Genomic DNA, 12,667 nt, shown 5'->3' on the forward strand with positions numbered 1-12,667 from the left:
GGCAATGGTGTGGGTAGGGAGGCGGTTGATGAAGCATCATTACAAGTCTGAGCACAATAGTCGGAACTGCCTTTTTAGTCCTCTCTCTCGGGAGATACCTCCCCACTGGTCACGGTACAAGAACAGCAGCAAAGTATCAGGTATGGCTTGCCCCCGCCACAAGCACCTGCTGAGGTGGGTTCTTGGGTCAACTCCTCCCTTCGTTCAGGAGTCAGAACCTCCTGGAAGTCCCCCCAAAGTCAAGGGCGGCAGGGGCAAAGCCCGGCTGTGACTTCAGGCCTGGGAGTGTAGGACCGTCCCCTTCACGTGCTCAGCAGAATAAAGTCCACAGACCTGAATGCCCAAGCCCCACCCAGTCCACCGCAAGCCTAGGGTGTATCCGGAGAGGACAGAGGGTTCCCCAATGCCCTAGCATCCCGACAGGCCACAGCTCCATCCACTCCCCCTGACTGTGGCAAAGAGGACATATTCATTGCAAATCATTCCCAAAAGACAAACTTTATTTTGACACCTCAGAATTTGGCAAGGACAAAGGCATAGCAACGACAGTATAGTCTCATGTGCGGAAATCTCTTCAGAAACGCGATCTCACTGGAACCTCACAATCACCCTGCAAGGCAGGCAAGCAGGTCTCTCCTATCCACTTTATGGAGGATTTGTCAGAGGTCACCCAGCTTCCACACAGGACTGTAAACATTCCACCCAGATGCCTCTGTGTGTCTGGTCCAGGCTCCTCAATACCCAGGGGTGGGCTGGGATTTCACCAGATACATGCAGTTACCTTAACTTCCCCAGCTACGAAACTAGGGATCAGGCTGTCTCATCTCTATATAAAGGCGCTTCTCATGGATGTGACCTACGTGTACCACGATTGCTAGGTCTGTGGTGGCTGGACCAGGTGGCCAGCCAAAAGCCTTGGCAAGCCCTGGGCACAAATGAACTTGGAGCCAAGCAGGGGGGGACCAGAAGCCTGCTGGCCCACTGCTGAGCCACTTTCTACAGGAACCCCACTAGGAAGGGAGTTCTGGTGTGGGCAGAAAAAGGGGCTCCTCCTTGCTCCACGGACCCCAACCTGCTGGGGAGGGGGAAAGAGCCTCCCTGCCCCCATCTCTTGTTGATGACCAGCTTTTCTGACTCTTCTCCAGAATGGAGGTGGGGCTGCACCTCCTCCCTCTGGCTCAGAGCTAGATTCAATTTGCTACCTGCATCAGGAGGCCCTCCCCAGTCCTCAGAATGGGAGGGCCCCACGCTGGGACCACCGCCTTGATCTCCCAGCGACATACAGGGCATTTGGCCAAGTCCCTGAAGACCCGCAAGGCACAGTAGCTGCAGAAGTGTGTGTGGCCGCAGGGAACCAGGCAGGTGTTGGCAGCGTGGTGGAAACAGATGGCACATTCCTCTCCTCCTGTGGCTGGGAAAGGGGACAACACGAGTTGGGGCACGTGGGGGCAAAGCACGGGCAGCCTACTCATGCTATAACCACAGGACAGAGAACCACGCAGGCCTATTTTGACTATTAATGAGAAAACGCTCACAACATAACCAAATGAAAAGAAATGGGAAGAAAACCATACTGCACATACATATATATCATAAAATTCCAACTTGGAAAAAAAAGGAAAACAGCACAATTCCTCATAGATATATGACTACAAAATAGTAGGAGGAAATCCCCCTAAGAGGCAGTGGTGATTTTTTTTTTTACTTCCTTATTTATCCTCTAATATTTATTTTCTTTCTGTTTGGCAAAACTTTTATTACGAACATGGACTGCTTTTTCAAGCAGGGACAAAACAACGTCATTTGTTCACGAATGTGCTCTTGTAACTTGAAAAGTTAGCCAATGTTCTAGAAGGCAAAGCTATTAAATTGCTTTTAGGTTTCTAGCAGGCAGAGCCAAATCTTTTGGCCTAAAGCCCGTGGGAGACTTCGTGGGACTCGGAAGGATTTTAGCCAGTTCCCAGAGCTGGGGCCTCCCTGGGGTGGGGGTGGGGGCCTCTGGTGCTAGAGTCCTGGGGAGCCTGTCCCTGGCTCGCTGGGCTCGGGGAAGCCACTCACCTTCCGGCTGCAGAGATTCATCGATGAGGGCCCGTGGCACGGTTGAGGGGAAGGCACTGGCTGTGGGATCTGAGGGAGAGAGGGAAACTCAGGACCCAGGAAAGCAAAGCCCAGGTGCTTCCACCCTACCAGGCCCTTGAAAGAGTCCCACCTGCTTGCTTGCAGTGCTGGAGCTCCCCGCTGATCTTATGGCCCCAGCCACCCCTTCCCCAGTTCACCCCAGCAGAGAATTTGTGAAGCTGTCAACGCTTTTTCCTAAAACCACCCTTCCTTTAAACATCTCCCCTTTGCCCTGGTGCCGCCGCCTGACTGGAGACCCTCAGTGTTACCCACCTTCATAAACCCGGATGTGCATTAAAATCCCCCAGGAGGTGGGGAAAACAGGTGCTTGGCTCTACACCAGACCTACCCAATCGGGCGTCCCAGGGGCGAGACTTCAGCCACTGTGACAAGGGATTTTATAAACGGTAGGGGTGGGGGAAGAGGAAATGGACTGCTTGTGTAGGCCGGGGGACAACCAGCACAGGAATGCCAGTATTTCTTTCTATAGATGTTTCCTGTATCCACTCTCCCTCAAGTCCACTCTCCTTTCAGGTGGCTAGAGGGATGGTTACGGTTTCCCCACTCATTGACTGGACGGCTCACTCTGCCCCCACAGGCAGTCTTCCTGTGCATCTCTAACCGCTTACACTTCTGTTCCCTTTGCTTGCCACGCTTGACTCCCCTGAACTCCTACTAAGGCAGCAAAACCCAGCCCCCGACCTCTCCTTTTGTGAAACAGCCCTTTGACAGATGTTTGGAGTGCTAGTCATAGCATTCCCTAGGGACAAGGCTGCCCTCCCTTTGACTGGGGTCTTGTCCATCTGGCGTCTCCCGTGCCAGTGACGTAAAACTGACCGTATAGGAAAAGATGAAAGGCTCCCCCCACGGCTCTGGATGGGGACGCAGTACCACCCGAGCCACCCGAGGGGCGGTGCCCGGGTCCTCGCGGATTGTCTCACCCAGTAGCTTGATGGCCTTGGTGGTCCCGTACACGTCCATCACGGCCCAGAGGGGGGCGCCCATGAGCACGCCCTTGCGCAGCAGCAGCCGGGGGCCCGAGTTGACCCTGACGAAGAGCCGGCCCCTGCGGTTCACCCAGAAGCAGACCACGTCCCCCGCCAGCGCGCAGCCCTCGGGCAGCATGGCCGCCCATGTCGGGCTCTGCAGCTCCAGGTCCGGGCACACGAAGGGTGGCAGGCTGGGCGCGGACACCCGCGCGGGGTCCAGGCGCGTGAAGCCCACGCGGAGCCCGCCGCACCAGCCGCCCTCGTGCCACACCACGCGGACCGCCACCCGCTCCCCGGGAAGCACCGGCCGCTGGCTGAACACGATGCCGTCGTGGAACGTGGCGTTCCTGCGCGCAGTGCACCGCTGGGCGTCTAGACGCACCTGCGCGCCCTTGGCCTCAGGGTGGAAGCGCAGTGTCTCCTGGGGCGCCTTGGTGTCTGCGGAGATGGGGGGGTGGGGGGGGGATGGTGACGTCAGTGTGGTCTGGATCCGGACTCATTTGCTCCCCGGAGCTATCTCCGCCCCCCACCCCCGCATCTCCCCGGGGCCATTGCCCCTGCCCTCATCCAGGGAGCCCCCAGAGACCTGATTAGAGCCTGGTGAGGAGCACACTTTGCATGTCTGGGATCTGAATTCCCACTGTGAATTCCCCCCCTCAGTTCCCCTCCCGGAGGGATGTTGTAAAATCACGCCTACATGTACCGGCTCTAAATACCTAGTCACAGTTATTGGCATTAACTAGAAAGAGCAGGTGTTAGAAATAGTATACATAATACGATCCAGGTTTTGTTCGACACATATGTTTAACACACACACATATATTCTCCCTGTATCTAGAAACAACCTGAGAGGAGATGGGTCTGCTAATGGTGCTCAGCTCTGGCAGATGGGTCCTGGTATTGCAGCTGTTTTCCTCTCTGTTTGTCTGACTTTATGATTGTCCCACAGAAAACCTGCATCATTTGTGAGGGCCGTGGCCCCCAGTGAGGGTGACTTCCTTTTCCTAGGAGAGAAAGGGGTCCAACAGCTCCCCCACAGAGCCAGGTGGGGAGGCACAGGCTAGAGAGGGAGTCCCAGGTTGTGGCGGGGGCGGGGTGTCAGAATGGTGGGCTGGGCCAGCCAAGGCCCAGGGCTGAGCTTTGAAATCCGGGGACTTCCCGACCCCACTCCACTTGGCAGTGGGGAGGGGAAGTTCCCTACTGGGCAGCCTTTCCTCTCAAGCCTCAGGCCTGAGCCTGGAGGAAGCTGGTGAGCTTCCTGAGCCAGAACTGCTCTCCTCCCTTACCCCCCTCTTGTCCTGTTCTTTCTTGGTTAGAGGAGGGAAGCTGAAAATAGCGAATTCAATCAGCAGGAGCCTGGGTGGCTCAGTCGGTTGAGCATCGGCTCAGGGCATGATCTCACAGTTTGTGAGTTTGAGCCCCACATTCGGCTCTGTGCTGATCTCTCGGATCCTGGAGCCTGCTTCAGATTCTCTGTCTCCCTCTCTCGCTGCCCCTCCTCTGCTTATGCTCTGTCTCTGTCTCTCTCTCAAAAATAAATAAACACTAAAAAAAAAAAAAAAAAGGGAATTCAATCCAGACTTGAGCCTGAACCTAACCCAAAAGAGCAAGACCCCTCCCCTCCCAGATCTCATCAGCTTCTCCAGCTCTGCTCCTCTGATTACTCACAAGCCTGCAAGATTCCAACGGGTCACAAGGTGCAACACTCAATCTGGTCAGGCACAAGGGACACCCTTGAGGTCATAGACAATCTGTTCCCGATGGATTCAGGCCAGAGGCAAGCATATCGTAGTTCCATGGTTCCCCTCACTGAGGCATTAGGAACAAGCACTCACTCTGGCCTTGGGGACCTCTGAACCTGCTCACAGGGTCCTGCTATCCAAGCTCACCCCTCCCTCACCCACATCCCCTGCATGTCACCCCTTCCTGGAATACCCTAATCTCTCCCTCCCTTCCTGATAGTCTGCCCAGATGCCTTTCCCTGGAGGCTATGCACAAGCAAAGGGGAGTCCCCAAGTAGGCACGGACGGTGGGTGACCAGGAGTCAGAGCCGAGGGCCCTGACATCGGATGGACTTGTCTTTGGGCCTACTGCAGAGTCACTGCAGGAGCTCTGAGGAGGGCAGCCATGCCCAGATACCCAGATTCTAGTCCCCGCTCTGTTGGTCACCTATGCAGGTCACTGCCCCACTGGGTATAGGTCTCCTTATCCACCAATGGGATCGATATGCATGGTCAGCCGAGACCTGCAGTCTCCAGGTACCTGCCTGGAGATCCTGAGTATGAGGAGCTGACTGCCCCCCTGGGTAGGCATCGTGACTTTTGCATGCCTCCCCTCCCCCCACCGCCCCCACCACACCCCCCAGGTAGATTCAAAGAAAATCTTGGCAGTAAGTCTCTTGGAATCTAAGTAACTGAGGGTCAGCCCCCTGCCCAGCAAGGACCTCCCCAGATCTCTATCACCTTCTTCATCACCACCCCTCCAGTCACCACGCCTCTTGGGTGCCAGGCACCTGTTAACCCTTACAGCTTCTTTCACTCCTCCCACAACCTGCAGGGAAGCACCCAGAGGGAACTGAGTTGGGGTGGTTCTGCACATCTTCACAGCCAGGAGTGGAGGAGCTGGGGCCCCACTCCTGCCCCCCACACTCCTTGCTGCCTCCTTCATGGCACCACCATGACCTGGAATCCAGACACAGTTGCCACAGCAGCAGCAGCAGCAACAGAAGCTTGGCCCCCACCGTCCTTACCACCTCCCTGCCCCCCAAGCTCGGGGCAGTACCTGCTGCTGGTATGTGAGCCTTTGGTGCCCTTAGGGAGCCAAGGGCTGAGACTCCAGGCTCTCTGCCTGGGAGGGAGCAGGGTTCTGAGATGCAGTCTGGATCTCTGGCAGTAAAAGCAGATTCTCTCTCTCCTGCCCCTGCACACCAAGGGAACGCTGTGGTCTCAGGTGAGGCTCTCAGAGAACTACTGTGCCTGGCAACCTTTTGGTCTGTGCTTCTGACAGCCCTATAAGCTGTCAGGCAAGGTGAATCGCCTTGGCCCCAGCCTGCAGATGAAGAAACTGAGGCCCTAGGAAAAACTGACTCGCCCAAGGTTCCACAGCCTCCCCTCTGCCTCTTGCATCCCTTGCAGACCAAACTTAGGGCTCCCACTTACCAGCCTGGGAGGAGAGCTGGGCCCCCATCAGCCTGGGATCCTCGGGCACGGATACCTGGATCTGGAAGGAATTGTCTGGAGAAGGCCAGTAGACAGGTTTCCAAAGGCTCAGCAGGTCCCTTCGTTATGGGTCAGGATCATGTTACATAGTTGATGATTAATTAGATGTTGCTGTCACGGGTTATGATATCCAGGGAATTTCCTGATGATTGCCTCTGGCTCACCACAGAACCGCTGCAGCTGGCTGACCTAAAAGGAAGCAGCGACTGGGGAGGTGGCCCGGGCAGGATTTAGGATAGACTGCTCCCTTACTTCTGACCAGTCGTTCTCCGCCAGGCTGTACATTATCATGGCTTGAGGCACATTTAGAAGTACTCACGCGCAAACTGATCCCAGTGGCACAGGGTGGGGCGCAGCATCGGTAGTTTATAAAAGCACCCTGGATGATTCTAATGTACAGTCAAGGTGGAGATTCACTGCTACAGAGCCCGGCACACACACAAGGTGCTTAATCAATGTTGCTGAAGTGGATTGAATTGAATTGGCTGCATCCCAGGACCTGTGAAGTTGCCCCAGCCCTGGGTCTCAGGCAGAGAGGAGAGGGGTGAGTCAGACCGAACGGGAGAGGTGTTGATTGCTTCCCCAACCTTGCTGGAATCAGAATTCCACTGTCCACAATCCACTACAAAATGCATATAGTCCCACAGGACAGGTCATGCCAGAGGCCTGGCTCCCAGTGTGTTAGCTGTGGCAAAGAAGTCAAAGATCTGGGATCCCTGGCTGGCTCAGTCGGTAGAGCAAGTGACTCCTGATCTCAGGGTGGTGAGTTCAAGCCCCATATTGGGCATGGGGTCTATTTAAAAAAAAAGCAAAAAAAGTCAGAGATCTTCTGCCCCCTCCATTCCTATAGGGAAACTGAGGCTGGTAGAGGGAAAATGGCTTGTTCTCACCTGGTGCTTCTCACATTGCAACAGGCACATGAACCTCCTGGAGATCATATTAAAATGCTGATTGGTTCAGAAGGTCTGGGGCTATGGCTGGAATTTTACTTTTCTAACAAGGTGGTTCTGTGGAACCCACTTTAGGTGGCAAGGCTCTGGGTTAGTTTGGAGACTTATGAGTATCCTGGCCCTCCACCTCCAGGCTAGGACCTTCCCCAAGACCCCAGATCAAGGTCATGATCAGTGACTACCCTGAACTCAGCTATGAGGATAGATATCCCCATGCCTGTCCCAGGAGGAGCTGGGGATGGTGGCTCAGGTGACTGGGCTGGGGAGATTGTGGAAAAGAATGAAAGCAGGGCACCTGGGTGGCTCAGTCGGTTGAGCGTCTGACTTCGGCTCAGGTCATGATCTCACAGCTCGTGAGTTCAAGCCCTGCGTCGGGCTCTGTGCTGACAGCTCAGACCCTGGAGCCTGTTTCAGATTCTGTGTCTCCCTCTCTCTCTGCCCCAACCCACTCGTATTCTGTCTCTGTCTCTCTCAAAAATAAATAGACATTAAAAAAAATTAAAAAAAAAAAAGAAAGAAAAGGATGAAAGGTCTGGAGACCCAGGTTCTGCCTCCTGTGTTTTCTTCCCCTCCCCTGCCCTTCCTGGGCCCTGGTGTCCCCATGTGTAAAGCAGGAAGCCAAGGTGAGCTGGTCTATGGGCCCTTCTAGCACAGACATGCTGTGTCTTTAGTCTCTGCAATGGAGAAGTGACAGCGGTCTGGCCCCAGTTCACCTCAGAAGATCTGCCTGGACCCTGGACCTTCTCTTGCATACCACACCCCAGGCCAGGCTCCCTCAGTTTCCCCCTCTAGAAGCAGTGTTCTAAAGGCCAAAGGCAAACTGGTCAATAGCAATCACAGTGAGTCCAAGGTTGGTTCCAGCTGGTCCAGTCTGAGGCAAGGGCCCCACACTTTATGGTCCTGCTGGCCCAGCCTGAGGGATCCAGGCTTAGGGCATCCCCTTATCTCTTATCAGTGCTGGGGCCCAGAGTTCCCTCCCCTCTCTCGGAGCCCTGGCTCCAGGCGTATCACTGGCTGCCTTGGGTGGTGACCAGACTGCTGGAGCCCAGAAGACCTTGTTGATAAACCACATTCTTACAAAAGATGTGATTATGGAAGCTTATCAGAGAAATCAGGTCCTGAGCCTCAGGCCTGGTGGAAAATTAGCCGGCAAGTCGTAGACCTCAGGGTACCCGATGCCGACAGGCTGAGGTGGTATGGTTCTATCTTCAGGACCACGGTGGGAGTAGGCCTTTCTGGGAACTGCAATCCCACCTCAGGCCTTGACACCCAGGGCACGGGGGTGCCCAAGCAGCACCTCCATCACCCACGCCCACGTTTGTTCACTTAACGAACACCGCTGTTCTAAGCCCAGTACTGCATTAACTTGATGACCCTCGTGGCAATTTCTCAAAAATACCTATTTATTGTAATCATTCCCATTTTGCAGACGGGGAGAACAAGGCACAAATCGGTGAAGCAAATTGTTTACAACCACAAGGCAGTGCCTCGGCCTTGGCCCTCCGGCTGGAGAGCAGGTGCCTTGACCACTGTGCTACTGTCACCGAACCAAGCCCATAAAAGCTGACAGAGCTTTTGCGGTGAAGAAAGATAGGCTATTTATTGGTGTGGCACCAGCGGGGAGAAGGGGGGCGGGGAGGGGGGAGGGGAGGGGGAGGGTGGCTGGCGCTCCCAGTCCCGAGCTCCCGATGGCTTACAAGCAGGGGTTTTTAAAGGACGAAAATCCAGGGTAAGGGTGTCAGGATCTTGGATCATGCCGAATGATTAGGGATGAGGTTGGCTATAATATTTCCTCTCTTGATCATCTGGCATCTCCCGGACTAATGGCGGTAAGGCGATGGTTCCGCTTCGGGGGCCTGGAATTGGGACACATTCTCCACAGATGGCAGACTGTTGTCCTCTCTAGAGCACAAGGGCAGAAATTCTCCATCCTGTGACTGTCACTAAGCTGCAAACGAGTATGGTTGTTTTTTCTTGCCAACATGGCACATTATGTTTGTTATCTCAGGCAGAACGGCATCCCACAGGCTTTTCGGGAGGCAACTTTTTCTTGTTTCTCTGCAGATGTATAAAACAGTAACAGGGCTCTGGTCGGAGGCAGCTAGGAGCCGTGTGTCTGACTCGTGGGGTCTGTGGGGGCTTGCATCAGTGGTTTCACTATGCCCCTTCCATGCCTCCTCACTTACGCCACTGAGCAGCTTTCGGAGCATTTATTGACCCTCTCTGTTCAACTGTGCTGACACACAGTAGGAGCTTTGTGGACTGTTGCTAACGGGTTGCCTGAGTGTGAGGCAGAGGCCGCCTCAAGATGATGGAGACAGCACCCTCCCCTCCCCTCCAGGCCACCTCCACGGCAAGACTGCTGTGTACCTTTGCTCCAAGGGAGTGACTAGCCCTCTGGAGGAGGGCGGCCTCCGGACAGTCATTGAAGCGTCCCCTGGTGGCTGTAGTCAGTACTGCAGGATGTGCTGAGGCCCTCCAAGCTAGGAGGGCCAGGGAGGTCGGAGGGTGGAGCTTCTGAGCCTCTGGGCCTCCTCTCCCGATCCCGAAGCTCCTCAGAGTCCCTCCGTCCCTCCCCAGGCTTCCCTCACTGGCGGTCAACCCTCAGTTTGCCCAGGGACCCATCATTTCAAAGGGCTTTCACAGAAGTCATCTCCTAAATTGCCTCAAGCGCTCTGAGAAGCTGCTGGAAAACTGTTTCAATCCCCACCATACAGCTGAGGAAGCCTAGCACTTGCCCAGGGCTCATGACAACTGTGGTGGAACAGAAACGGAAAGCCAATGGCAGCCCAGCCCCTTGTGTCTCCCACCACGGGCGCCCTGGGACCCCTACCTTACGACCCCTGCCTGTGTTCAGCTGCTCCCCACTGGGCCAAAATCCGGGAGGGCAAGGGGCTGCCATGCCCGGAAACCAGCCCCTGGAAATATCGGGGCTGGGTGCGCAGTAGGTGGTCAGCAAGGATTTGTCAATGCCAAACAGCGCAGCCTGGCAGTTTCTTCTAAAATTGCTGGTCCCCCTACCCAATGACCCAGAGATGCCGCCCGTAGGTGAGTATCCAATGAATGTACTTGGGTGCGGGTGTCCACGAAGACTGGTACATGAATCCTCAGAGCAGCGTGATTCATGGCAGCCCCCGACTAGAAACCCACCAGTAATCTGTCTCAGGGGCTGCTCCCTGGGGAACCCAACCTCCCCCACCCATCACCAGGAGAACGGAAAAATATTACCATGCAGTCATACCATGGAAGACTCGTGGCCACAAAAACGAACAAATTACTGTTATCCACAACATAGTTAAACCTCGCTGATGTGACGCTGACCTCAGAGAAGATCCAGAAAGCCCCCACCACATGCCTCCATTTACATGAAGTTCAAAAACTGGCTAAAGGAATGTATGGTGTTAGGAATCAGGATAGTGCTCACCTTTGGGACTTAATGACTGAGAAGGGGCACAAGGGAGCCTCTGGGGTGCTGGAACTATCTTCTCTCTTGTTTGGGTGATGTGTATACATGTGGAAAAATTCATCCAGGTGGACCCTCAACTTGCATGTTAATTGTACCTTAATTAAATATTGGTTAAATTCCCTTCCAGACCTAAAACTCGTATTCTGAGTGAGCTGATAAATGATGGATTATCCACACTCCCTTGGAAAATCTGCCCGAGGAGCCAGAGTGCTTGGCTAGCACTGCCGCCTGGTGGAGAGAAACGGAACGGACTGTGGGTCTGATAACTCTGGAGGGAAATGGTTGGGGACCACGCAGGCTCCCACCTGCATCCTTGGGTACTGGTTCTCCTTCCGCCCACTTGATTCCTGCCGATGAGCCATCTAACAACTCTGTTGGGGGGCTACCATATCCTTTGGGTTAATAGCTGGACCCCCACTCTGGGCCTTGGGGGCCAGAAGTCAGGAGACAGAGGCTAGGGTGTGCCGGTAAAGTAGTCAGCCCCTAGTTAGATCTGTGCCAGTACTTCCATCCTGCTGCCCTGTCCAGATATTCCTGGGCCCTGATTCTGCCGTGGGCCTCCACTGGCCCTGGGACCCCTGGCTCCTGCCCTACCAGCATCAGAGCACCCTCCATGGTGTTAGTGTGGAGCCTTTCAGCAAGGGGAGCCAGAGGAGGCAGATACTGCTAGGGGGCCTACTGGCTGCTCAGAGGTAAGAGAAAGAGGAAGGGGAGGGGCTTAAGTTTGGTTTCCTGTCTTCCTTCTCCCTGTATCCCCCTCTTCCCACACCCATCTGTCAGAATGTCTGTCCTGGGAATCTGTGGCAGCTGCCTTGAAGATGTTGGGGGGGGGCGGGGGGTGTTCAACAAAAATTTATTGATTACTTCCTACGTGCCAAGCACTGTACTAATTTCTGGGTAAGCAGAGATTGAAGAAAACCCAATTTCTTGTCCCCTGGTCAATTCAAGTAGCCCTGGTACTTAGGTAAGTGCTATAAGAAAACCAAACTGAGGAGGTGCCTGGGTGACTCAGTTGGTTAGGCATCCAACTTCGGCTTAGGTCATGATCTCATGGGTTTGTGAGTTCAAGCCCTCCTTCAGGCTCTGTGCTGATAGCTCAGAGCCTGGAGCCTGCTTCAGATTTTGCGTCTCCCTCTCTCTCTGTCCTCCCCCCACTTGTGCTCGCTCTCTCACTTTCTCTCTCTCAAAAATAAATAAACATTAACAAAAAAATTAAAAAAAAAAAAAAAAGACCAAACTGAGGACTGGGAAAACCATGGCTACAGTAGGGGGTTGTCATGCCCAGAGAATGGATGAAGGTTTTGTGGAGTAATAGCTATTAAAATCGATACCTACAACATGATTAGGCCTTCAACAGCAAGAAAGGAAAGAAAGGCATCACGGGGAAGGAGGAACCGCATATGCAAAGGCATATAGAAGTGTAATTGGCATACTGCCATCTGGCTGTATCAATCAAGATCAGGATTTACTTGTACATAACAGAATATCCAAAAGAATAGTGGCTTAGAGGAGATCTGTTCGTTTCCTTTTCACATAAAATTAGTTGAAAGGAGGCAGTCTAGGGTAACCATGACAGCTCTATGGCTGTAAGGAGCCCAGGTTCTCTCTAGTTTTCTGCTCCACCATTCTAGCGCTGGCCTCCATACTCAAGATCACTTTACAGACCAAAAGGGCTGCTGGAGCTCCAGCCAGCACATCAGCATTCCAGGCGGCAGGAAGGAGAAAGACCCAAAAAGGCATTCCTCTCAGCTAAGTTAACTCCCTATAAGCCAATTTACTGCAAGGCGTACATAACATTTTCATTAACATCTCATTGGCCTGAATTTTGTCGTGTGGCCACAACTAGCTGTAAGGGAAGCTGAGAAATGGTGGCTTTATTGGGGGAGCTGCTAAAAATCAAGGTTCTCTTGTGAACGGAGAAGGAGA

At 54.0% G+C, this 12,667-nt stretch overlaps 1 protein-coding gene across 2 annotated transcripts; it reads right to left on the reverse strand.

Moving 5' to 3' along the window:
• Positions 1-491: 491 nt before the first annotated feature.
• On the reverse strand, positions 492-6,399 carry NEURL3 (neuralized E3 ubiquitin protein ligase 3). 2 transcript variants are annotated; one of them, XM_015537594.2, is made up of 4 exons: positions 6,266-6,399; positions 3,060-3,545; positions 2,059-2,127; positions 492-1,405 (listed from the first exon to the last, which is right to left on the reverse strand). In XM_015537594.2, the coding sequence occupies exons 1-4, from the start codon at positions 6,291-6,293 to the stop codon at positions 1,191-1,193; spliced, it is 798 nt and encodes a 265-aa protein (XP_015393080.2). In that variant the 5' UTR covers positions 6,294-6,399; the 3' UTR covers positions 492-1,190. The 2 variants fall into 2 exon arrangements, with proteins under 2 accessions (XP_015393080.2, XP_007082448.2); XM_007082386.3 differs by having other exon boundaries at positions 492-1,411.
• Between the last annotated feature and the right edge of the window lie 6,268 nt (positions 6,400-12,667).

This window comes from Panthera tigris, chromosome A3 (genome assembly GCF_018350195.1).
Source record: "Panthera tigris isolate Pti1 chromosome A3, P.tigris_Pti1_mat1.1, whole genome shotgun sequence".
Lineage (NCBI taxonomy): Eukaryota > Metazoa > Chordata > Mammalia > Carnivora > Felidae > Panthera > Panthera tigris.